The 26,119-nt window shown below is 43.8% G+C and overlaps 1 protein-coding gene and 1 non-coding gene across 8 annotated transcripts in view; both read right to left on the bottom strand.

Moving 5' to 3' along the window:
• Positions 1-26,119, bottom strand: part of Ide (insulin degrading enzyme) — a 100,665-nt gene that overhangs the window by 56,043 nt on the left and 18,503 nt on the right. For 5 of the 7 annotated variants that reach the window (XM_042262986.2, XM_042262996.2, XM_076562925.1 and 2 more), the window contains exons 2-5: positions 13,423-13,607; positions 12,195-12,402; positions 8,714-8,883; positions 164-286 (exon numbers count right to left, since the gene is read on the bottom strand). In XM_042262986.2, the coding sequence (XP_042118920.1) occupies positions 164-286; positions 8,714-8,883; positions 12,195-12,402; positions 13,423-13,607 (686 nt within the window). Of the gene's footprint in view, positions 1-163; positions 287-8,713; positions 8,884-12,194; positions 12,403-13,422; positions 13,608-15,047; positions 15,122-19,128; positions 19,194-26,119 lie in introns of those variants that run through there. The other 2 variants (XM_076562934.1, XM_076562938.1) reach the window with 2 other exon arrangements.
• LOC121826916 (U6 spliceosomal RNA) lies at positions 21,983-22,089 on the bottom strand. Its single transcript, XR_006069077.1, has one exon. It is a non-coding gene; the product is annotated as a U6 spliceosomal RNA (small nuclear RNA).

Here is a 26,119-nt window from a genome sequence, read left to right on the forward strand (position 1 = left end):
ATGTTCTTCAGGTCTTCATTCTCTTCGGAAGACAGCGAGCTTAAGTAAACTTCTCCTACACCTCACACCCTTCTAATACTTTGTAAAGTCAAAATGGAAAAAAAAAAAAAAAACAACCAAAAACCACTCCACTAATTGTCTGAATTTTGTTAAGAGTTCTTACCTCGACCTAAAACACAAATAGCCATCAGATTGGACGAATAATATGTAGAATGGAATTTCAGGAGTTCTTGCCTTACATCGATGCCTTCTTGGTTGGGTCGAGTCTCTAGAGTGTATTTGTTTCCTAAAAATAGATGAAAGGTATTTCTTAGAAAGGACAAAATTTGGGCACGTTATAGTTTCATTATTACTGACACTTGAGAAACTATAAGATGAATGTAAGAAACTAACATACACTATGTTTGAACATATAGTGAATAAACAGGGCAGAGCAATACAATAAAAATAGAGCATTAATTTTATTGGCTTGTTTGTTTGAGGCAGGGTCTCTTATATCCCAGGCTCATTTGATACATATAGACCAAGCTGGCTTTGCACTCAGAGGTCTGCCTACCTTTGCCTGAGTGCTGGGGTCAAAACCACATCTAGCTAACTAGTCATATTTTCAACTGGAGTTTTCCATAAGGAACTGGAAATGGTGTATGAAAGCTGTGCTTCTTTGGCTAGGCATGGTAGCACATGCTTATAATCCTAACAGTTAGACGGCTCAGCAGAAGGACTGCAGCCCCAGGTCAGCCTGAGTTAAACATTTGTCTCAAACGACAGCAAACAAATGAAAAACTTGTTCAAACCTTCAGGAGACAGGCACTGTGACATTTTTAGACAAAATGAGACCCACTGGCTTCCACTCTCACTTGCTTTGGTTTTTCAATTCCCCATGCATCCTACAATTAATTGGACAGACTCACTGGGGGATCTTTTCGGAACTTACCAAGTTACTTGTGGAAAGAAAAGAACAAGTTTACTATTTTGGGAAGAAGCATTAAATTTGTGGTGTAGATTCTCATGGGTTTCATCTAAATTGGGAAAAATAGGATGCAGTGTTGTTTTTACAGCTCTCAAGTGATGGACATGGTAATGCTGGTGTGAGCTCCCTTACGAGAATTAGGGTGAAAGTGCATGTCAAAATCAGTGGTGTTCTGTGATAAAGACCTTGTATATTAGGGACCTGTGTGTAGTGAAGTGTGGGAAGGAATCCTGGCTTATGCATATATCACACAAAATCATGCATGTATTCCAAATGGAAAAACATAAACACTATAGCTAAAAAAGCAAAGAAAGCTCAATAAATGTCCTGATGACCGTTTCCCACCCAAAACCCCACAGGTAGAGAACAATGTGAATACAGATGAGATAACAATCAACAGTTCACTCTGCAGACACACACTGCCCTAAATTAGTGCTAATTCAGCTGGGTCATTTGTACCAAATTAAAATGCTGCTACTCGGATCATGAATCCGACCTGGCTCTGTCAATATTAAAGCAAGCCCTAGCTCTGGACCAAGGACATCAGGATGCTGACTGTGACCCTTTCAGCCTAGGTCTGCTGGGCGAAATCCTGCCTTGGCTAGCATTTGGGACGTTCAGGAATTCTTGTCCTGATGCCATCAAGTGAAAATTAAGTAACTTTGAAAAGGCCTCCAAACATCTCAAAGGGGTCATGGATTTTATCTTTAAACTGGGTGACAAGCCCGGTGGTCAAGGGCGGGACCACTAGGTGACATGGAGACAAGCCCGGTGGTCAAGGGCGGGACCGATCCCTAACTCCTTCACTAGGTGACATGGAGACAAGCCCGGTGGTCAAGGGCAGGACCAATCCCTAACTCCTTCACTAGGTGACATGGAGACAAGCCCGGTGGTCAAGGGCGGGACCGATCCCGGACCCCTTCACTCCCCGCTGTGAGACAGGCAGCTTAAGAAACAGGATAAGGAGGCTGGGGAGGCAGCTCAGCAGTGGAAATGCTTGTGTAGCATGTGCATGGCACATCCTCAACACAAGGAAAAGAATGCGATATGTATGTGAAGAGGGTTTTGAAAATTATAAAGTCCATTAAATGCACTTGTATTTTCATTATAACAACCATTTTAAGTTTTATTTAATACAAAAAGTGTACAAACTTAGTGCTAATGTACTATATATTTTCATTGTAACAACTATTTGAAATTGTATTTAAGAAAAAAAAAGCTTATAAACAGTATTAGTAATCCAAATTCTAATTTTTCAAGAAACTAAAATTGACTTCCCCGTATATTTTGAGGCCAGGGATGCATTTCTTCTACTGTGAGAAGGAGTCAGTATGATGTTTTAGATATCTCTTAGAAGCTATAGTTATCTTGGGGCTGGAGAGATGGCTTAGCGGTTAAGAGCACTGACTGCTCTCCCAGATGACTTGGGCTCAATCCCCAGCACCCACATGGCAGCTCACAACTGTCTGTAACTCCAGTCCTAGAAAATGTGACACTCTCTTCTGGCCTCTGTGGGTACCAAGCATACATGTGGTGCACAGATATACATGCAAGTAAAATACCTCTACACATAAAGGTAAGTAAATAAAAATTAGTAATATAAAAAAAAACTATAGGTATCTCCACCTAAGTGTGTAATAGTAAAGGTGCTCAGGCAAAGGCCAAACCGACCGACAGCACAGCCGTGTCCTCCGTGCTCTGAAGACCCAGGGTTTAGAACATTATGCTCATGCTAACATCAGCTGCAGTTAGTTGGAACAGTATAGACTTTTTTTAAAGCCCTTTCTTGGGGGCTGGAGAGATGGTTCAGAGGACCTGGGTTCAGTTCCCAGACCCAAACTCCAGTTTCATGGGATCTCACACCCTTTTCTGATCTCTGCATCTGGCACACATGTGGTGTATATACACACATGCAGATAAAACACTTATACACATTAAATAATAAAGGGAAAAAAATTTATAAATCTTTTCTTCTTGGTATTCTAAAAATCCTGGAAGATACTACAGTTGTTTTTTTTAATGCATATGAATTTTCCTAGAAAATATAACCAAGTATAAGATATGTGTTCTAAAAAGCAGACTTCAGGAGACCCTCCTAAGCACTATCACAAAATACCTTACACTTGATTGATTTGGTTCTTGTTTTAGCAAACTTTCTAGCTTTCCATAGCTATACAGCCCCAAAAGAAACGTGGGAGTAAGGAGTGTAACTCAATGGGGGATGACTCGTTGAGCAGGCATGGGCTGAGTTCTATACCAGCACCACAAAAACAAAGGAATAATAAATAAATAAGAATGCTTTTCTAAAGCTGGGCGGTGGTGGCACACACCTTTAATCCCAGCACTCAGGAGGCAAAGGCAGGGGATCTCTGAGTTCAAGGCCAGCCTAGTCTATACAGCAAGTTCCAGGACAGCCAGGACTACATACAGAAACCTTTTCTCGAAGGGCCCCCACCCACTCCCACCCCCCCCACCCCCCCACCCCCACCCCCACCCCCCGCAAAAGAAGGAAGGAAGAATGATTTTTTTTTTTACAGAAATAAATGCCCTTGAGTAGTTTAGGTCTGATGGCCCCACTGTTCCCCCCACACACACACTGTAGCAAACCGTAATTTTACTTTGCTTCTGAATAAAATGTTCAACTACTTTGGGGGAAAAAAAGGAAGGAGGCAAAGGGGCCCAAGAACACAAGGCCCATGGAAAAGCTCAGAGAGTAGAAACAATTAAGTCAGTTAAAATATAGCCAGTATTTCTACATCCACAAATGGACTGTGATACTCAAAAATAAATGAGTCATCTCCGAAGGACGGCAGGGAACCGACATGTTGTTTTGAAAACTGGTAAATGGACAGAATGAATGGAGCAGTGACCCTGCTTTTTGTGCAATCACTGTACCACTGGCCCACCAAACAGTAGAAAGGGGTTTTCTACTCACTGCCTCTACACGCTAATGAACAGAGAATGAGTAATAGAATTAAGGGCATCAGAATCAGGCAGGGAAGGCATTGAGGATCATTACTATTTCACAGAGAGACAAACACTGCATGCCCAACGGAAGAACATCACATCTATTACAAAGGTGTCATGTCAGAAAGTCAAGGGCAAGAAGCCACCACTAGCCCAGAGTGAGCTCTGCTTGCCTCTGATTGGCCCCGGTGGCAGGAGCTGATGCTGTGTCTGCTTTAGGCTGCAGATCATGGCTGGTACAGCACTGAATACGTCCACTGAACTTTGTGAAGAATTCAGATAAAGCACTGAGTGACCACTGAAGCAAAGATCTAATCCTATGCATTACACATATTCCATCCACCACATCAGCAGTACCCTACCTTTGTTTGTTTGTGATAGGGTACCATGTGACCCAGGCTGGCCTTAGACTCACTATGCAGTTGAGGATAACCTTGAACTCCTGATCCTCTAGCCTCCATCTCCCAAATACAGCAATTACAGGGTACACCATCACACACCACCATGTTTTTATAAATGATTCTCAGAATACTGTTTCCTTGTTACCAGCCTGCATTGATAGGATACTTTATTCTCAGCGGCTTTTGGAAGGTGGCTGTGACCCAGATATCTGTGACAGCAGGGACTGGACAGACCTTCAGCTCACAGCAGCCCGAGGAAATGTGGGCATCGGCCAGCCAGTGTAGAAATCTGGTACTGGTGTATCTGCTGGCCGCAGCTCCTCACTCTGTGGACACTGGTGGACTCAAAACTGATATCTACAGTCATGAAGGTGCTGCCCCTTTAGTTCTGCCAAAACGCAGAATAAAAATGTCATTTAACTGCTGGGCTATCCCCATGGACAGAAGGTACAGGACCTATCAGGAAGCCTCTCACTGGAGGCCCTGTAGCCTGCTCAGGATCAAAGTGCATGGAGAGCCTTTCTCCTCCATCCCAGCCTACAGCGAGGGAAGAAGGATCGTCAGAGGGCCTGGGCTCCTGGGGAGTCTTGCTCTCTCTGTCACTGTTCTGCTGCTTCTAGGCATGACCTACTACGCGAATAAAAGACAGCCTGAACTGGTACATTAAAGGAACACAGGGGAAATGAGGCAAATACCTGTTCCTGGCTACTCATAATTTTTCTCAGCATGGGGCGGTAAGGGCTGTACACTTTCTTTTTGTATGTTTACTAGCTTTGGCCCTTTCAGAAGAACATTCTGTTCATTTCAACTTTCTGCTACAGTCAAGTATACTACATTCGAGGGTCACCTCTGACTGGACTGGACTTCTACAGAAAATCTACACTCAGCTTTAGTCAACCAAACAGGGTAAGGAGGCTAGATGTGGTATCACACACCCTTAATCCCAGCACTCAGGAGCAGAGGCAGGGCGATCTCTTAATTTCAGGCCAGCCTGGTCTATGGAGCAACAGAATGAGATCAGGTTTCAGAAGTAAACTAAAGTAGGAAAGACTAGAACAGAAGTTAAGGCAAAGGCTTAGGAAGGCCTTGTATAGATGCCTCACCCTGACATAGGACCAGGAATTAACATCTGCACAGTACACACTGGCATTATAACCTTTATGAATGGTCGCATTACAGAAGTAGAAATCTGATCCTCAGACCACATTGCAGCTTTCAGCAGTGTGACTGAAGGCCTCCTCTGTTAATGATTCTGCAATGTATAAACCACGTTGTTGGATTATTACAAAAGACCACGATGATTAAGCTGTTCATTGACTGAAACCCAAAAATCCGAGTGGTAGAGCGACTGGTTTTGATTTGTAGCACAAAGGCATTTAAGCCACTGCTAATTGGACTGCTGCTGGAACTAGAGATCGCAGAGTATAACTAGCGTGCCCATGACTAGGAATCAGAGAAGCAGCATCTGTGACTGATACTCTCCACTCTGTATATATCTGCCATTGAAGCTTTTCTCTCTCACTGGTTTTATCCTATATAAAGAGCTGTTACAAAAATCCTACCTATTGGCCAGGCTATGGTAGCACAGGCCTTTAATCCCAGCACTCAGGAGGCAGAGGCAGGAGGATCTCTGTGAGTTCGAGGCCAGCTCGGTCTACAGAGTGAGTTCCAGGGCAGCTAGGGCTGTTAAAGAAAATCCATGTCTCAAAACAAACAAAAAGATCCTACCTATTTGTATAGTTAATTAAAAACAAAATTGACTATGCTTGGTCCAAGTGCAGCAAAGTGACAGCCGGTTTTATTGATGTATTTTATTGGGTATCCATTGTGTGGGTGTGCATGTGGTCAGAGGACAACCTGCAGGAGCTACCTCTCTTCTTCTACCGTGTGGTCCCAGGGATCAAACTCAGGTCAGGCTTGGCAGGAGTGCCTTGACAGGCTAAACCATCTTGCTGGTCCAACAGTTGGTTTGAGAATGGAATACACTAGAACTCCAGTTCAAACTATATTCAGAATGAAAACTCTGGAACTAGTTTTACATTTCTTTGTGAATCTAATTAGATCTGGGGGCTTGAAGAAATGGCTCAGCAGTTAAGAATGTATACAGCTCTTGCAGAGAACCCAAGTTCTGTTTCTAACACCCACACCAGGTGACTCACAACCGCCTAATAATTCTAGCTCCACAGACCTGACACCCTCTTCTGGCTTCCACCAACACTCATACAAACATAGTATACACAGAACACACAGATATACACAAAAATGATGATCAAAATGATCCATTTACATAAATATGTTATATTTAAAATCAATTATTCCACCGGGCATTGTGGCACACGCCTTTAATCCCAACTTTTTGGGAGGCAGAGGCAAGTGGATCTCTATGAGTCAGCCTGGTCTACATTGTGAGTTTTAGGACAGCTAGGACTATGTAGAGAAACTCTGTGTCAAAAAACAAATAGCTTGATCCAACTGTGGGCAAAGGAGGCCAGATGTAGTGGTGCATACCTATAACCAGAGCTCAGCCTGGACTGCATGAATGGGATCACAACAGTGGGTCTGAGGCCAGTGTGAGCCACATGAATAACACACACAACTGTCACCACAGCCCTCAGGGGACTGAGGAAGAAAATGGTGACTTTAAGGCATGGACTACACAGGAGACCTTGTCTCAAAACACCAAACAAAAAATAAGCCAATAACTAAGTAAAATGCTCTACTTAAAGAAAAGTGCTTGTTAACACAGCATTCAATAAAAACCAGCAAGGTGGCCGGGCGGTGGTGGCGCACGCCTTTAATCCTAGCACTTGGGAGGCAGAGCCAGGCGGATCTCTGTGAGTTCGAGGCCAGCCTGGGCTACCAAGTGAGCTCCAGGAAAGGCGCAAAGCTACGCAGAGAAACCCTGTCTCGAAAAACCAAAAAAAAAAAAAAAAAAAAAAAAAAAAAAAAAAAAAAAAAAAAAAAACCAGCAAGGTGGAAAGAGATGATGATGTTGGGAAATCATGCCTGATCTGACTCCTGGGAAATCTTGGGTTTGCCTTGCCTCTGTCCCCACCTGTTGACCCTGCTAGTGTAGACAATACCCTTTACGTTCTGAGAAATAAAAAAATAACTTGACAAGTGACCAACAAAGTAAACATGGCCCCATTTATAACCTTGGAACTTGTTACACAAAATTACCTAACAATTTAGCATACAGACAATTAAAGTGTCACCCACAGCAGAAACACGGCCCCACCCAAGAGTCCTTCCACTTGCTTCTGGTCCACCGATGTGTCAAGCAGGGCCACCCACCCCTTCCTTTCCTCCTTTATTTCCTTCCCGAGTGACTACACCCAGTTGCTCTTGGTGTCTCTGGGGTTTTACAACAGGACAAGCAGGTCACGGAGAACAAGCACAGCTGCATCTTCTCCTTTCCCGATCAAGACTGCTTGTGAAAACACTCCACTGCTCCCACTTCAATCAAACCCCAAAACCAAACATGGAAGGACAAAGGCTTCCAATTTATTAAAACCTATAGAACTAAAACCAAAGGTATGTATAGAAAAAAGAAAAAGGAAAAGCCACGTAGACACCAAGCAGGGATTCAGATTTAAAAAGAAATAATGTGGTGGTCAGGTCTGTAATCCTAGCACTGGAAAATCAAGAGTTCAAGATCACCCATCCTCCACAGAATGTGATAAAGCCAGCCTGAGATACAAAAGACTCTGTCTAAAGGAAGGAGAGAGAAAATGAGAAGGAAAGGACAGAAGGAAAGAGGGAGGGAGAGGGGGACGGAGGGAAGGGGAGGGAGGGAGGGAGGGAGGGAGGGAGGGAGGGAGGGAGATTTCTATGAGTGCAATTAGGAAGCCACTGTTGCCTACCTTTCTAACTAACTTCTACAAACACCTAATTCTATAGTTATGTCAATTTCTCTATTATATGCTATTGTATGTCTAGGAAATAGTATCTAAACTTAAAGAAGTTAATTTAGAAAATAAACATAAATTTATATACTAAACAATATATTATCATCATTTCATAGTTTAAGTAAAGCATTTTTAAAAGCAGTCACCTCGCTGGGTAATTGCTTGTAATTCTGGCAGCAGGAGAGCTAAAGCAGGATTTTAAGTTTGAGGCTAGCTTGGGCTACAAAGCAAGACTCAGTTTCAAAGACACAAAAGAGGTGTAGCTTCGTTTAGAATGTTTGCCTAGCATGCTCGAAGCCCTGGCTGGTAACCACACACAGCTCTTAACTGTTCCACTCCTGAAATACGTGGACTCCTACTTGAATGGGACTCGAAATGAAATGAGAAGTTATGCAAACACTGTGTAGGGACCCAGGAGATTCAGTGAGACCCAGGCGCACAGCGGCTGACGCATCGCACTGACAAACCTGTTCCAAATTTGCTGAAGGGGTGCTTGGGATTCCCAGTAGCTTTTTCCAGCTGGAAGAGTCTCCAGGCGTCGTTCATCACGTTCTTCTCGTGCTCCGAATCGACTGCATTCACCTCTCTGTCTTTACAGCTCGCATCGAACAGGGGGCACAGGAAAAACTGGGCAAACCTAAGAACATCAGGCAGAATTCCCAACTTGAGAGCTAGGATTTTAAAAGAACAGCTTTTAAAATATTTTTGAAACTGTTAGTTAATATGAATTACGTAAGACCAGAAGAAATTTGGGGTTGAGGACACAGCTCAGTAACAGAATGCTTGCTTAGAATGCACAAGACCCAGGAAAAAAAATCTAGGGCCAAGCTTGGTGGCGCACGCCTTTAACCCCAGCACATAGGAGGCAGAGGCAGGTGGATCTCTGAGTCTCAGGCCAGCCTGGTCTACAGAGTGAGTTAAAGAACAGCCAGGGACATAGTGAGACCTTGTCTCATTTTTTAAAAAAGACAGAGAGAAAGAAAGAAAAGAAAAAAGTACTATTGCTCTAAGAAAAAGGAATATAAAGAAGTTCTAAGCAATAGAAGAAAAATACAATATTGGACATATGTAAATTCAGAGGTGTTGATCTTTCCAGAGATGCTAAACTTAGTGAAAATATAAGAATATTAACATTAAAAGGTCAAAACTGACGTAAGAGAAAGCTGTGGTCTACTTAAGACTTGCAGTTTGACATGTCTGTGAGACTTAAAGTTCCCTCAAAAGGGGGGAAAGCAGTTGATAACTGTCAAATCTTAATGATTTATTAAGATGTCAATGAACCATCTCAGCCAATAACGGTGCTTGCCACATAAGCCTGAGAACCTGTTTGATCTCAGGAATCCACAGGAGAAAGAGAATCAAATCCCCTCTGACCTCTGCATATGCATCAAGGCATGTGCACACACACACTCTACCCCAACAAACACACCACACACACTCACACAGACACATTACACAAGTCACAAACACACACCACACACTTTATTACACACTTGTACATACATGCACACTCATACACACATTAAACAGTCACAAACATATCACATGCACACACATCACACAAATTATCACATACATGTACACACATGCATATACACACATACTCATACATTACAGTCACAAACACATCACATGCACACACATATATACACACTTACATACACACATCACATATCTCACATGCACACAACTCACATACACATATACTAATAATTTTTTTTAATGTTTTAAAAATCTTAAATGTACAGCCCACAGTGTGCAATCTCATTAAAACTCAGGCACCTCAGGACAAACAAATTAAGTGACTGAATTTTAAAAGGTGTGATTTGAATTTTAGAAAAAACTTTAATTAGCAGGAAAAAACAGTGCAATGAAAAACCTCAAGTATATCACAATAGTCTAAGTCATGATTACAAGCTTGTATAAAATAGTAAATAGCCTATGAATTTTTAATAAGCATCAATTCAACAAATAACATGGTATGTAACTCCAACATAAGCAACCAATATAACCTTTCTTGAGTCCACAGAACTACTCTTCTAGAAGTCCCAAGTTCAATGCCCAGCACCCACATGGTGGCTCACAACTATCTGTAACTGTAGTCTCTTGGGATCTAATATCCTCTGCTGGTGTACACACAGAAAAAAAAAAAATACCCATTAACATAAGTACATAAATAAATCAATCTAAAAAAGAATGTGTTAAATTAGGGGCCAGCAAGATGGAGATGGCTAGAAAAGCAAAGGTGTCTCCACAAAGCCTGACGACCTGAGTTCAGTCCCCGGGATCCACACAGTGGAAGAAGACAGGGGACTCTCACAAGCCGTCCGCCTCTAACCTCTACATGCATCCCGTGACATGTGACATTACTCCCACATACACATAAAGTAAATAAAAGTAATTCTATTTGATTTATTTGTTTGTTTGTTTATTTGGTTTTTAAAGACAGAGTTTATCTGTTTAACAGCCCTGTCTATCCTGGAACTCACTCTGTAGACCAGGCTGGCCTCGAACTCACAGAGATCCACCTGCCTCTGCCTCCTGAGTGCTGGGATTAAAGGTGTGTGCCACCACACCTGGCTAATTTACAATTTTTTAAATAAAAGAAATACACTGTCCTAACGGAGCCTACTCCATAAAACACTTTCAAGACATCCTCAAAGTTGGAATAGTCTGTGTCTGAGCTGTGGACATGGCTCAGTGAGGAAGGCCCTTTTCAGTGCAAGGCTGAAGACTTGAATAAGGACCCAGCCGCAGTACCTGTTTCCCAGCACTCCTCAGGGGAGCTGGTAGGCAGAGAGTTAGTTAGCCTGCTGTTGTCTGTGGTAGCAAACGACAGTGCAAGGCAAGGACACGCTAGGCTGTTGTCTAGCCTCCACATGCACTCTGGCATCTGCATGCCTGCTCACGAACACATAGCACCAACCATGGCATGCACACTCATGCACAGGATTTTGCTTTGTTTGTAATTCTATATCCACCAAGTAAGCATCAGTGACAAGTGTGAAACTAGAGAAAGATTACCTAAGACATAACATTCCGGAACACTAACTGGGTCTAAAAGAGATCTGTGACACTGTCACAAATTCTTTTACTCAAGGTTTTTTAAAAATGTTTTTGAGTGTTTTGCCTTCATGTATGTATGTGTACCATTTGTGTGTCTGGACCAGTGGAGGGGAGCAGAGGGCGCCAGATCCCCTGGAACTGGAGTTATAGATGGCGATGAGCCACCACATGGGTGCTGGGACAAACCCAGAGGCTCTGGCAGAGCATCAAGTGTTCTTACCGCTGAGCCATCCTCCAGGCCCTGTCATAGGTTACTCTTTACCATCTGTTAAAGTTACAATGAGAAGGGCTAGTAACAATTTTATAAGTCCATATAATATTTTATAGTTAAAGGCCAGTTCACGGCTGTGACATTATTACCCTTCTACCACGAAGTGAAAATGTGACATCTCTCATTAATTTCTCTGCTTTATAAACACAGTTTTTTGTTTTGTTTTGTCTGTTTTCTAAAGACGGGGTCTCACTATATAGCCCTGGCTGGCCTGGAACTCACTTTGTAGACCAGGATGGCCTGGAACTCAGAGCTCCACCTATCTCTGCCTCCAGAGTACCATTAGAGGCATTTGCCACCATACCTGGCTACAGAGTATCTTCTTTAAAAAAATACTGTATTTCCTTATCTTGGGCAGGGAGGAGGAGGGAAACGCACAGGGAGGTCAGAGGATGACTTGTGTGTGTCTCCTGCCATCATGTGGCTCCTAGAGCAAACTCAGGTCAGCAAGCTTGGTGGCATGGCCCACCCACTGACCGCCTGACCAGCCCTACAACATCTGTGTTAAACTATAAAATGGTGATGTCATCTTGGTAAAAATAGCAATTACTATTTTTATTAATGTGAGTAACTGTACAAAATTCTATATTTTGCAAGGCATTCAGTGTTACCTGTCCAGGGCTCCTTCTAAGTGTTCATGGGAAACATCAAAATAGTAATTGGTATGCTCTCCACTAGTAAAGGCGTTTGAACTTCCAGCATGCTCACTGAGAAACTGGCTGTATTCATTTTCTTTAGGATATTTCTTTGTTCCCAAAAACAGCATATGTTCACAAAAATGACTTAAGCCAGGAATATTTGGAGGGTCTGACAATGAACCTGGAAGAGAAAGCACATAGGTAATTAATGAAAGCACATGTGTAACTGTCCACTTTTTAATGGTAGTGGCTAGTAGATGGAAATGAGCTATAAGTGGTCTGAACTTCTCAACATCACACACACCGAGAGAGGTGAGTGAGGCTGCTCTGAACTGGCATTGCTTAGAAAGTAAACAAGAAGACCAGACTGCAGTCCCTGCCTGGACATCACTCCGGGGACAACACTGGCCGACTGTGACGCCCCTGGTCAGCAGTTTGAGGAGCAGTAGCTCTACTATTACAAAACTTTCTTATTTCTAATGTTCTGTCTGCTGCTGTTTTGAAATGAAGTCTCTCTATGTACCCCACGTTGGTCTCAAACTTGGAGTAATCCTCCTGCCTCCAGCTCCCAATTGCTAGTGTGAAAAGTGTGAGCCATGCCGGGCGGTGGTGGCGCACACCTTTAATCCCAGCCCTCAGGAGGCAGACCCAGGCGGATCTCTGTGAGTTCGAGGCTAGCCTGGTTTACAGAGCGAGATCCAGGACAGGCACCAAAACTACACAGAGAAACCCTGTCTCGAAAAACCGGAAGAAAAAAAAAAGAATCTATAAAATAAGGAGCTCAATACACCAGAGGAAAAAACTGGCTTAAAGGATGCAATGCATTTCTTTGCGGCTACATCACCTAAGCTGGAAACATAACGGGATTCTATTAGATGTGTCCAGGCCAGCCTGAGATAATAGTGAGACCTGTCTCACTACCACAGACAGGCATGGTGGCTTATGTCTGTAACTCCAGCACTTGAGAGGCAGGAGGAGCATAACAAATTAGAGGCCAACGGGGGCAACACAGTGAATTTTAGGTTGCCTAGGCTACAGAGTGAGATCCTATCTCAAAAACAAAACCAAAACAAACAGCAAAAATTATACAAAGAAAGAATAAGAAAAAACATAAATGTGATAACTATTGGGTCCTTATGCACATGGCACCTTCTATCAGATGCTGCTGCCACTGGATCATCACCCAGGAGACTAACTGTACCTATGTGCACGTCGAGTGCCGCCGATGACTTGTCCGTGGTGGGGTCACTGATGAGAAGCACTTTGATGCCATTGGCCAGCTCCAGCCCACGATACTCTCGCTTGTCTTCAGGAGACTTGACGATCTGGTCTTCTATTCTCTGGATAGCCGGATTGCTCATCTTGCTGTAAGTCTTTCTTTGGAAACTGGAAAGAAAAGGATAGTTGTTGTACAGTGACTACTCTTGAAAGAAAGAACATCAAGCAAATTCCTATAACACCATCCAAACAACAGAAAACAACCAAAACACCTAGTGCAGCGTCTGCTGCTGAGGGCCGAACGGACTCACACACAGCTTGCTTTCCCACTGAGCCCTGAAGGAAATGGTTCATAGGCTACTTACAGGATGTAGCCTCCTCCTCTCCACCTCACCCCTCACTCTCCAGACAAGCACTAACAGTGTTGTTCTGTGCTGCCACTTTTTTATCTAGATAAGCACTTCAATGGGGACTTGACAGGATAGCTGGACCATGAGCTGGTCAGTGATGGGTTTTCCATCACCAATAACTACGTCCACATATATACACTGCAAAGGAATCTGCTAGGGAGTAAGGTGAGAGATTGCGTAAAAATCCATACTGAATCAGCCAAATTGCTCAGCCTGATGGATTCCAAGATACGGCTGAACAGGATCGTCTAACTAACATATGTGTGCTCAGAGCATGAAGAATAGCCTCCATTTCATGCTGTGAAATATTTGAAAACAAGACAAACAAGCTGCCTTATGAAAGCAACAAAAGCCAGGATGTGAAACAAATGAAAAGTCAGGAAGACCCCAAGAGATTTTTGTAATCTGCTGAAGCGCTGACTGCCACGGCATGAACAGTCTAGACACCTTATCTTCCAAAGGGTTTCCTCGGGCTGGGGCTATAGCTCAATGGCAGAACGCTTGCCTAGCATATGTGAAGCCATAGGTTCAATCCCCAAGCACTATCCAAATAAGCAAAGGGCTTCCTCTGGCAGGTCTTTCCTTTCTTCTCCAGGAAGGCCAGAGACAGTGATAGAAAAAGAACCATCAGCAAATGGGATCCCATAGGGTGTTTGTTGGGGTTGGTACAATGAAGGGCTTCCAGAGCTTTGTTTTGTTTTGTTTTGTTTTGTTTTAGAGCAGGATAGATGGTACTTTTGTCTAACTAGGAACTGCTTAACAGACAAAATATTAAACCTCAAATATTGGCCAGTTCATATAGGAATCAGGTAAAGCTGAAAACACATCTGAAACTACAGAGAAGAATGAACCTACGCTGGTACCCTGGCTTCTTAGAAGACAAAGGTAGATCTCTGAAGACTGATGATAGCCAGGGTTGCTGATGTAGCTCAGAGGTAGAACACTGGCCTAGTATGCCTAAGGCGCTGAGCTAGACCATCCGTATTATGACAATAAAAAACAAATAAATGACCAATAGCCAGACCTAAAGGCAAACCACAGGGAGCATAAACATTGATAAAATATCGTAATAAAAACCTCAAGACATGGTTTTGGGAGATGACTCGATGGCTACGCACTTGCTACATAACTCATTCATGAGGACATGAGTTCAGAGCCTCAGAACCCACGTAAATGTCAAGAGGGTGAGGTGGCTCACCTGTAATTCCAGCTCTCTGAAGGTGGAGACCAGAGATCCCCAGATCAAACTGGTTAGCAAGACTAGTCACATGGAAAATCTGGGTTTGATGGAGAGACCTCCTCACTCCAATTAAAATGGAAGAATAATCAAGGAAGATTGCTGACATCAAACTTGGGCTCCCACACAACACACATGTGCCCACCCATATGCAAAGCATGCATACACACATGAACACTAAAATGGGAAGGGAGCCTCAAAGCATTAGAAGAAAAGTCTAGCCTGATTTTTAACAGAATGCCTTCCTCTCTGAAATTATATATAATTATGTAGGTAATCAGAGTTAAAAGTTGGTAAACCAAAGAGATTCGCTATTAACACAGTCTCATATATATATATATTTTTCAGAAATGATATTTAGATTTTGTTTGGCTGGGTTTTCTCTTTACACAGGCCAAGCTATCCTCAAATTCACTATTCTCTTACCTCAGTCTCCCAAGAATTAAGATTACAGGTGTGCACCACCATGCTCGACTGATATTTGGAATTTTAAAGATCAATACTATATTATAATACTGGTTTTAAAAATCACACGATGCAGGCCTAGAGAGATGGCTCAGTAGTTAAGAGAACTTGGTCTTGCAGAGGAACCAGGTTTGGTTCCCAGGACCCATGTGGTGGCTCACAACCATCTATAACTCTAGTTTCAGATGATAAGCCCTCGTCTAGCCTCCAGAGGCACCGGGCACACCGCGGTGCACAAAAATGTGCGGCAAAGCACATATATAAGACAAATAAAAAATTTAAGCCATATCATGCTTTATACAGGCAGTGCTAATGATTTTGCCCTGTTTAGAGTACAAATACTTTCTTTAAAAAACAAAGTATGGGCTGGAGAGATGGCTCAGAGGTTAAGAGCATTGGCTGCTCTTCCAGAGGACCTGGGGGTTCCATTCCCAGCACCCACATGGCAGCTCACAACAGGCTATTAGAACTCTAGTCCATCCAATGACCTCTTCCGGCCTCTGCAGGAACCAGGTATGGATGTGGTACATGGATGTGCATATAGACAACAGAGACAGAAGACAGACAGACAGACTGAAATCATTAAAACAACAACAACAACAACAAAATATAAAGCTGGGACCAGGGCGATGTCGTAAGTCTATAAAATGCCTGCTGCATGAGCATGAGGAACCGAGTTCATATCCCGGCTCCAATGCAGAGGCCGGATGCTGCCGCTCACTCTGAGCCAGCACTGCAGATACAGAGATAGGAGGACACCCAGAACCCCATGACCAGCAGCCATCATTCGGGATAAAACACTGTGTTAACACCTCAAGACAAGGGTTTGGGGGGAGGGGGGGCTGTGATCAAACACCTGCCGCATTAGTATGGGGACCAGATCCTCAGAACCCACGTAAACGCAGGTGGGTGAGGTAATGCTCCTATAATCCTGGGCTCTACAGGAGAGCCAGAGGATCTCCAGAGCAAGCTGGCTAGCAAGACTAGTCATAGTAGGAACTCTGGGTCTGACCAGGAGACCTTGCCTCAGTGAGCAAGCTTGGGTGGGAGCTGGACAGACGGCTCAGCAGAGAAGGGTGCTTGCCACCAAACCAACTGAAGTTCAATCCCTGGAGCCCAGGGAGCACACCAACCTCTGCAAGTTGTCCTGACTCTACGTGTGTGCCATGGCACACGCTAACCCTCGCACATCCACACAAATGGATAAAATAAGGTGGAAATGACTAAAGAACACACTCGACATCAACCTCTAGCTTCTACACACACATACACACACACACACACACACTGACATTTTGGGACATTTGGGGGGGAAATCAAGGGCAGTAATTTGAAAGTGAGGTGCCTGCTTTGGGAATGGGTTATATGTGTGTTTTTAACAGGGTTTCCTGTAGCCCAGGCTGGCCTCAAACTAGAAAATGTAGCTGATGATGACATTGAATTCCTGATCTGTTAGTCTTTACTCTCAAGTGATGAGATTTCAAGCAAGCACCAGCATGTTCCACCATGTCCCAGTGAAATGCCATTACTAACAACTATTTCCTATCAGTAGCCACAAGGCAATTTTATTGTTAAAGATGAAAATCTGAATACAAAAATCTAAAAACCAATGTTTGTGACAAAAACATATACCTCAGGGTAACAGAAAACTCTTAAAACTTCAAATAAGGGCACAAAGAAGCTTAGGTAACAGTGGGGGATTCTTAAATGACAAATCTGTTTAGAAGTAGCAAATGCCTTCAGTACATTGTTTCAAAAACTTTGAGTTCAATATGGAATCACCATTTCAAACTGTTCCTTTCCAGGAAGGCATGGTGGCATGCGCCTATGAAGACATCACACTGAGGCTGGAGATTCAGAAGAGCAGCAGAGGTTAGATACCAAGACACCTCCCCCACACACTATACCCCCAACCCCCTCCCACTCACCACCCAATCTCAGAAACGCCTACACAAGCAAAAGAACTCAAGGGTTAGGAGTGTGGCTAGGTAGTAGGTGCCTTCCCCATCATGCAATGCCCAGCACTAGGGGCTCCCCAGCCCTAGTGAGGGGAAACTGAGTTCCAACCTAGCGGCAGCATAATGCTAAATCAGTCACAAGGCAGGTGGTCTGCTCTCTCAGTACTTGAGAGGGTGAGGCAGGAGGACTGATACTGAGTTTGAGGCTATCCTTGATTACATAGCAAGTCCCTGGGCTACACAGCAAGACTGTGTATCAGAAAAAGAGAGAAAGACATATAATAGTGGAGACAATACGCTAACTAGACACCATATGCTACCAAACCACCACCCTAAAGGAAAAGGAAGGGGGAGAGGGAAGGAGGATGGGAGACATGCACGCTCGTGCATCCCTTTCACCCTAGCACTTGGGAAACACAGGCATGCAGATCTCTGACTTTGAAGCTAGCCTGGTCTACATAAAGTTCCAGGCCAGCCAGGGCTACACAGTAAGACACTGTCACCAAACAAAACAAACAAATCAATGTGGTAATAAGCAGCTCGGCGCGCACAATGTGCCTCAGCCTGCCCAGCAAGGCTCCGCTTCGGGGAGAGCCCACGCTTCTGATGAAGCTTTTCACTAAGTGGGAGCTAACCTTACAGGATTTTTACTTACATTACCACCATTTACACGAGCGTCTGCCACTAAGCTTGGCCCAGGTGGTTCACTTTAGGAGGCCCAAGGATTACAAACGATTTGAAATACGATGACGACGACTCGCAGACTTCCCTCAGTGCACACCAGTTGTAGAGGGCGAGATTCAGCCCCCTTTGATAGTACAAACTGTAATCCTCTGGAGGGTCAACTGTTAGAAGCCAGGGGAGGAAGCATGTAAGCCTGTAAACCCAGCTTCCCGGAGGCGGCCACAGGAGGATCAGGAGTTGGAGGTCATTCTCAGACACATAAGAAGCTGTTTGGAATCTGAGGCCAACCTGCTTGGTATCTTGTCTCAAAATAAATAAATAAAATAAAAACAAAACCCACCTCATTATATAAAAATGGCCAATTCAGCTATGAGCAATATATACTACACTTCTTGCAGGTTTTCAACTTCCCCTGTCCAGATTTTATAGAAAAAAAAATGTTTAAGCTGTGCCAGGCACTTGCAATCCTAATAACCAGGAGGCCAAAGCAGATGAACAAGGGTTAGAGGCCAGCTGGGTTGTGTATCAAGATCCTATTTCAAGCTGCACACACAGTAAAACAGAAGGTAGAAGCAGGGACGCCCAGGGACTGGTAGGAGCGGACTGCAAACACTAGTTCTCAATCAACAACTGGAGTCCATCACAGACATGGCTGTAAGCATCTGGACACTGAAGCTGGGCCTGATTCATACCCCTTGTGTAGCCGAGAAGAGAGAGACTTATCCTCTAAGTTACACACAAAAACCAATGCAACTACTTTTAGACATTTTACACAGAATCGAGAAGAGTAAAAGTTCCCAACTAACAGTGCTGCATGTCAAATACCAAGGCTTTCCGGGGAAGTAAAAAAGAAAAAAGGAAACATAAGCAACGTTTCAGAAGGACTCATTTACAGACAGCGTATTACCAGCCCTCTCTCCAGAGTTGATGCTTACCTTCTGGAGAACTGGGGAACGACTGGGAACGCCTCCTCTGATGATGGAGTCATCAACAGCTTGCCTGTCTGTCTGTGCACTTATATTTATACACGGGAGATCACATGACTCTCTATCTCGGCTTCCTCATTAGCATAAGCCTCGTCTTCAACAAGCAAGCATCCCCGTGTTTTAGATGAGGAGCAAATGCTAACTCACATGCTTTCCCAGACATTTATTTGGTATTTTTAACTTGTCAAAGTCAAAATTGTAGGAGCAATAAAATTGCTGTCAACGTTAGGGATATTACCATATGTTGGAAACTTCCTAAGGTACAGACTGTCATCACCCAGCATTCTGTAAACTGAGGCATGTTTAGAAATGTTTGCGATTTTCTTCAGAAGGTTAAACTACTCACAAAAGCCAACCTTACTCTTGAGTCTTTTGTAACTGGAGAATTGGGAGTGCTGGCCCCTCCTGGGAGCTTGAATAGATGGAAAATATCCGAGTTCACCACAGAACTACTCTGCATTTTCACAAGATCCCCAGAAGTGGAGGCTCAAGGAGAGTCAGTCAATACCCAAAATCATTTCACGAAAACTTAGCATCACAACTCACACCCTGCTGGGGTGGGCCTCAGCCTACCCCCACATCCAACAAACATCTCAGGAGGCCCATGAAGGCCCAGGCCTGGGCACCACATGGATGTACATCCATCCACCACAAAGATAAGGACACCAGAGCCCTTGCTGTGCAGGACACAGGCAGGCACCAGGCAGACAGGAAAGTAGTTTCTCTTTGAAGTTGGTGACGGCTTGCTTGTCTGGCGGCACAATGAAGTAAGGAAAGGCAGTACCTGCCCCAGTTTAGGAGAAGAGAGATGGGGACAATCAGAGTCGAAGGGAAGAAGGAAGCCAGGCCCCTTGACGGAAAAAAGCGGGACACCCCTGAAGCATGGTTTCCTTCAAACTGCAATGCAACCAGACCCTCCACCCGAAAGTCACCGGCCGGCATGGAGCTCGGTGACCAACCAGGAGCTCGGCATGTGCCAGGCTCTGCTTCTATCCCTAGCGCTGCAAACCAAAACCAACCACAAGCAAGACTATGGCTGGGTGGTGAAGACAGTGCACGACTTTAATCCCAGCACTTGGGGGGTAGAGGCAGGTGGATCTTTGTGAGTTCAAGGCCAGCCTGGCCTACAGAGTAAGTTCCGGGAAAGGCGCAAAGCTACACAGAGAAACCCTGTCTCGGAAAAAAAAAAAAAAAGTTATGAAGTGAAACATGTGAAGGTCTGGATTTCATGTTTTCCAAAGCAACTCTGAATAATAGAAAGTCATTTCCAAATCCCTGTACCAAGTTTTTTAGAATTTAATTTTTTTTAATTTTAAGAATTTTAATTTTATATAACATTTTTATCGATGTTTGTGTGTGGAAGTCAAAGGACAGTTTGAGGGAGTCGGCTCAGGTCCCTGGGATGGGTGGTAAGTCCCTTTACCTGCTGGGTCCATCTTGCTGGCCCCCAGGAGTATGCATGCGGTTTGGGGAGTGGATCGGTGTGTTCCACAGAAGGAAGGCTGTGATTTATAAGACTTGAAACAGACAGACTTTTGCTTTATGAAGTTTCTAATATCTCTTAAATTGAATGTGATTTTACTGCTCCTAAAATCTTACTATGTAAATAGACTTTTATTCAGATGACCTTTTACAGTCTTTCTCATGTGTCGTTAAGTTTAATAGATTGGGAAAGTTCGCTTTGCTCCTGGCTTTCTTCCCACCCTGTTGCACTGCACAAGATTTGAGTTAAAACCGGTTTAGAAATAATGAGCTGTAAACCTGAACAGGTAAGTGATCATGCTAATAGTTATGTTTATAAATCTAAACCTCCCTCTGTGGAGTCCACCCATCCACTCCCAAAACCGTAAATGGAATTCGGATCTTACAACACTCCTGAACACAGAGGAAGGGCACAGGGGTGAGCACTCAGAGACACAGCCCAAAACACCCCTGCTCCCCGCTGGAAGCAGAGCAGAGCGTTCCCGGTAGTGTGGGGAAGTTACGAGGCCTCCCTCAACATACTAACTTACGTTAGGACCACAGTTATCAAGTAAGTGCTACTTGAGCTAAACAACAGCAGGGGGTCTCAGGACACCATCAGGGCCCTTCTGTCTTAGGGGCAGGTTCTCTTCGGTTCATAAAGAAGCTAGCTCGAGAAAGCAGGGTTAGACTAAGACCCTGTGGGGTGCGTCACATGCCCACAGTTGGAAACTGTGCCCTTGTTCTAAGCAGAAGCCTCACTGTTCTCACTCTGTGCCCTGGCCCTCTGGCAAAAGAGTTTATGATCAACAACTGAACCCTTAAATGAATTAGGGTGGCTGCAATTTAAAGGGGCCCTATGGCAACAGCCCTTTAAAGATCAGTTCTCTACCAGTTCAGGTGCCTGCTTATCAAGAGCTGTTAATTCCCAATGTGAGATGGTTAACAGGGAACACCTTCAGAGACTTTATAAAGTTTAAGCAAATGACCCAAACTGCCTCTTTATGCCTCTTGCAGTTACAGCTCTTAGCAGAGAGGGGGTTTTTGGTTGTTGTTGTTGTTGTTTGGTTTGGTTTTGTTTTGGCTTTTCGAGACAGGGTTTCTCTGTGTAGTTTTGGTGCCTGTCCTGGATCTCGCTCTATAGACCAGGCTGGCCTTGAACTCACAGAGATCCGCCTGGCTCTGCCTCCCGAGTGTTGGGATTAAAGGTGTGTGCCACCACTGCCCGGCTTAGTACAGGATTTTTTGTTTCTGTTTTTGCTTTTGTTTTCCAGAGCTGAGGACAGAACTCAGGACCTTGCACTTGCTAGGCAAGCACTCTACCACTGAGCTAAATCCCAAAAAAAATATGGAACGCTTCACGAATTTGCATGTCATCCTTGCGCAGGGGCCATGCTAATCTTCTCTCTATCGTTCCAATTTTAGTATCTGTGCTGCCAAAGTGAGCACTTAGCACGGGGTTTTTAAGAGGTGTAGTTACAGGAGGGGGCAAGCATCTTCATCACAAGTACCCCTCTGCACAGTCTTCTTCACAAACACCCTCTGCACAGTCTTCGGGTTATTACAAAATGTGAGATACCATTGTACAAACCTAGTCCTAACGATCACTCCCATTTTTGTTAACATTGTTTTGTAAATTGCTCATTTAATCTTCTCATTTTCCTCACACAGTGGTTCACGGCTGCTGGGACAGTTGCCTTCCTCAACCCCAAGAAGAAACAAAACCAGTGATTAAGTAACTTGCCCAACTGCAGTAGGTCAGGTAGCTGACTTGTGGCAAAGCAGGAACTACAGAGAAAGAGGAAGCGTGGGAAGGGGAGGGACAGTAGGTGGTTCCTAGAGCCATCATGCGCGGCTTGCCTTGTCGTAGCTACCACCTCACAGTCCTTCCTTGACCCCCATTCTCCTTTCTAATGATGCCAGATAATAAAATAATGTGAGTCAAAACAACAGCTCCAAGGAAAGCTTTAGGATTCTTCTCCTCCTCTCTATAAAGCAAAGGCAGGCAGTGGAAGGATCCTAGAAGAACGCTCTGAGTCTGCCAACGGAGTCCCTGAGATGAAAACCTTCTCACAATACACTCCCCATAAAAAAGGAAAATACGGGCTGAGGGTGTAGCCCAGTTGGTAGAATGCTTGCCTACCAGGCAGGAAGCCCTGGGTTCAGTCCCCCAGCACCAATAAACAGGTGTGCTGCCAGCATTCAGGAGGATCAGAAGTTCAAAGTCATTGTCTGATACACAGTGGGTGCCAAGCAAACCTGGGATACACGAGACTGTCTCATAAAAGAAAAAAGCAAAGAACACACGAGTCACAGAGTACATAAAGCTACTTTTCTCCTAGTTCCAACTCCAACATAGTTTTCTTTTATTTCCATGGTGGATCTGTGAATTCAGCTTTGGTAACTGAAGGAGTGAGAATCATTTTTACATTCCAAAAGAATCCAACACGTGGTGTTGCATTCAGGCAGTGATTTCGAAAGCTGGGCTCTCTTTCTAATTCCACTGAGCATTAGTGCAACAGGAATTAGGTATGACTAGTCACTGAATACATTTATTACACTGACCCATATAGGAAAAGAATTATTAATTTTAAATTCACTTTTGGGAGAAGGTTTTTTTTTTTTAACCTGAAAGTTTTCCTTTTTCTTTGTTAGTTTTTAAAACTACTTAAGCTGGGCAGTGGTAGCGCATGCCTTTAATGCCAGGACTTGGGAGGCAGAGCCAGGTGAATCTCTGTGAGTTCGAGGCCAGACTGGTCTACAGAGCAAGATCCAGGACAGGCACCAAAACTACATGGAGAAACCTTGTCTCAAAAAAACAAAACAAAAACCTACTTAAAATCATTCTATTATAGTTATTTAATATGTAAATTGTATTGCTATACATAAAGTATGGTTTTTTTTAAAGGAAATATACAACAGAGAAATTGCAAAGAACATCTTGTATGAAAACAATTATATAATTGGTTTGTGTGTGACATGTTTTCAAAAGTATGCATGAAACCACACAAACAGAAGAAAAAGAAGAATCACAATCACCTTGGTAAATAAGAATAAGTACTTAACTATATGGAACCAATAATGACCTTTTTTTTTTTTTTTTTTGGCTTTTCAGGACAGAGTTTCTCTGTGAAGAGCTGGCTCAGCAGTTAAGAGGACATACTGCTCTTACAGAGGACATGTGTTCGGGTCCCAGGATTGATGTCGGGTGGCTCCTAACCACCTGTAACTCCAGCTCCAAGGGATCGCACACCTTCTTCTGGCCTCCATACTGTACTCAGGTGTACAAATCCACACTCAGATACACACATATACATAATACAAGTTTTTTTTAAACATTCCTTCATCTAAAAAAGAACATTTACCAAAAACTAGAGCAGTGATCTCACGGAATGCTGAAATAATGTAGTACCCTCAGCCCCAGAAATGACAAGGTGTCATTTCTGTTCAACCCTATCCTGGAAGTGCTAAACAGTCCAAGAAAGCAAGAAAAAGAAACAACACATAGCAGGGGAGAAAAATGACCAGCTAACAGGACTGTGCTCATGGGAAACCACCAGGAATCTAATGAAAACTCCACTCCACCCCCGCGGAGGACATAACGGGCCATGGCAAACTGGTACAGCTTCAACCAGGAACAGGCACACGAAATCACAGAATCGCACTTGTACGTATGGCGAAGGGTCGTGGGGGAGACCAGAACCGGAACTGCAAAGGCACGAGCACCCTGGACTGAGCATCTCCAGGCATCTTCCATCGCCAGGAGTGCTTGCTGATCCTGAGTGCAGATTATGCCCGTCCAAGAGTGCGCTGCTGCATACAGGGTGACATTAAGGCTCTGGTGACAGCAGGGGCTGATGTGGCAGCTACAAGGAGCTCCAAGTTTTTAGCTAGTTTTCCCCACAGACCCTCTAAAATTCTACTGCATAGCTACCAGAACGGACAGCAGAAAATGACGGCAAATATCAAGTATCAGAGAAGCCACACGGGCACCCGAACTCATACACTGATATGGGAACACAAATCCGTACAGCCATCTTCGAAAACCATTACTACAAACACAGCGATTCGCCCTATTATCCCAGCCCTCCAGAGTATGGGGCAGAAGGATTACAAGTTCAAGACTGGCCTGGACTACAGAGTGAGACCCTGGCTAAAAAAGATAAAGAAAGGGGGCTGGAGAGATGGCTCAGAGGTTAAGAGCACTGGCTGCTCTTCCAGAGGTCCTGAGTTCAATTCCCAGCAACCACATGGTGGCTCACAACCACCTGTAATGAGATCTGGTGCCCTCTTCTGTCCTGCAGTCATACATGCTATATACTAAAAAAAAAAAAAAAAAAAAAAAAAAAAAAGATAAAGAAAAACAACCAATCACTATATAATAATGTTGACACTGTGAACTAACAATTCCACTATTAGATATATATTCAAAATAAATGCATCTTATCTCCATAGCATTGGCATAGTAGCACTATTTATAATAGTGCAAACTATATATATATGATAATGCTCAATGGCTATAAAGAGATATATTGTGGCCAAGTGTGGTGGCAATTTAATCCCAGCACTTGGGAGGCAGAGGCAAGTAGATCTCTGTGAGTGCAAGGCCAGCCTGGTCTGCAAATTGAGCTCCAGAACAGCTAGGACTATTATACAAAGAAACCCTGTCTTGGGGGGGGGGGGGGGGAGACTGTGGTTCAATCACACAAGTGAGTTAACAATATAACAATAAGAAAACAAAATACAACAGTTAGGATGGCCTCACTAATACAAGGTCGAGTGAAAAAGGCTGGATACTGCCGGGTGGTGGTGGTGGTGGTGGTGGTGGTGGTGGTGGTGGTGGTGGTGCACACCTTTAATCCCAGCACTAAGGAGGCAGAGGCCAGCCTGGGCTACAGAGTGAGTTCCAGGAAAGGCACAAAGCTACACAGAGAAACCCTGTCTCGAAACCCCCACTCCAAAAAAACAAAGAAAAGAAAAAGGCTGGATACAGGAATAAATGCTATATACTTGCATGTATATCAAGCATGAAAACAAGTCAAGCTATATGTTCATCTGGAAGGCTATTACCTTGGGGAGGCACAGTAATTAAAGGATCACAAGGAAGTCCTCCTGGTCATGTGCTGGTTATACAAGTATGTTCAGTTTGTAAAACCACACCATGCTAAACATGTATTATATTACAATCAAAAGTCCTTTTGTAAAATAAAATTAATTACTAACATTATAAACAGCAATCATCAAAAGTCATCCTGAAAACCTTAATATTCTAATTTAAAAAGGCTAAGAAATAATAGCCTAATTACTGTGACAATTATCATTCTAACCTTTTCTGATTTTGTGCTGTGACAACTACTTCTGTTGATGCTATCTTGAACACAAGAAACAGGAAACCCAGCTGAGCTTGGTGCCTGGAACCCCAGCACTTGGAAGGCTGATACAGGAAGACCATGAGTTTAAGGCCACCCAGGGTACAGAG

The sequence above is a fragment of the Peromyscus maniculatus genome, chromosome 1 (assembly GCF_049852395.1).
Source record: "Peromyscus maniculatus bairdii isolate BWxNUB_F1_BW_parent chromosome 1, HU_Pman_BW_mat_3.1, whole genome shotgun sequence".
Classification (NCBI taxonomy): Eukaryota; Metazoa; Chordata; class Mammalia; order Rodentia; family Cricetidae; genus Peromyscus; species Peromyscus maniculatus.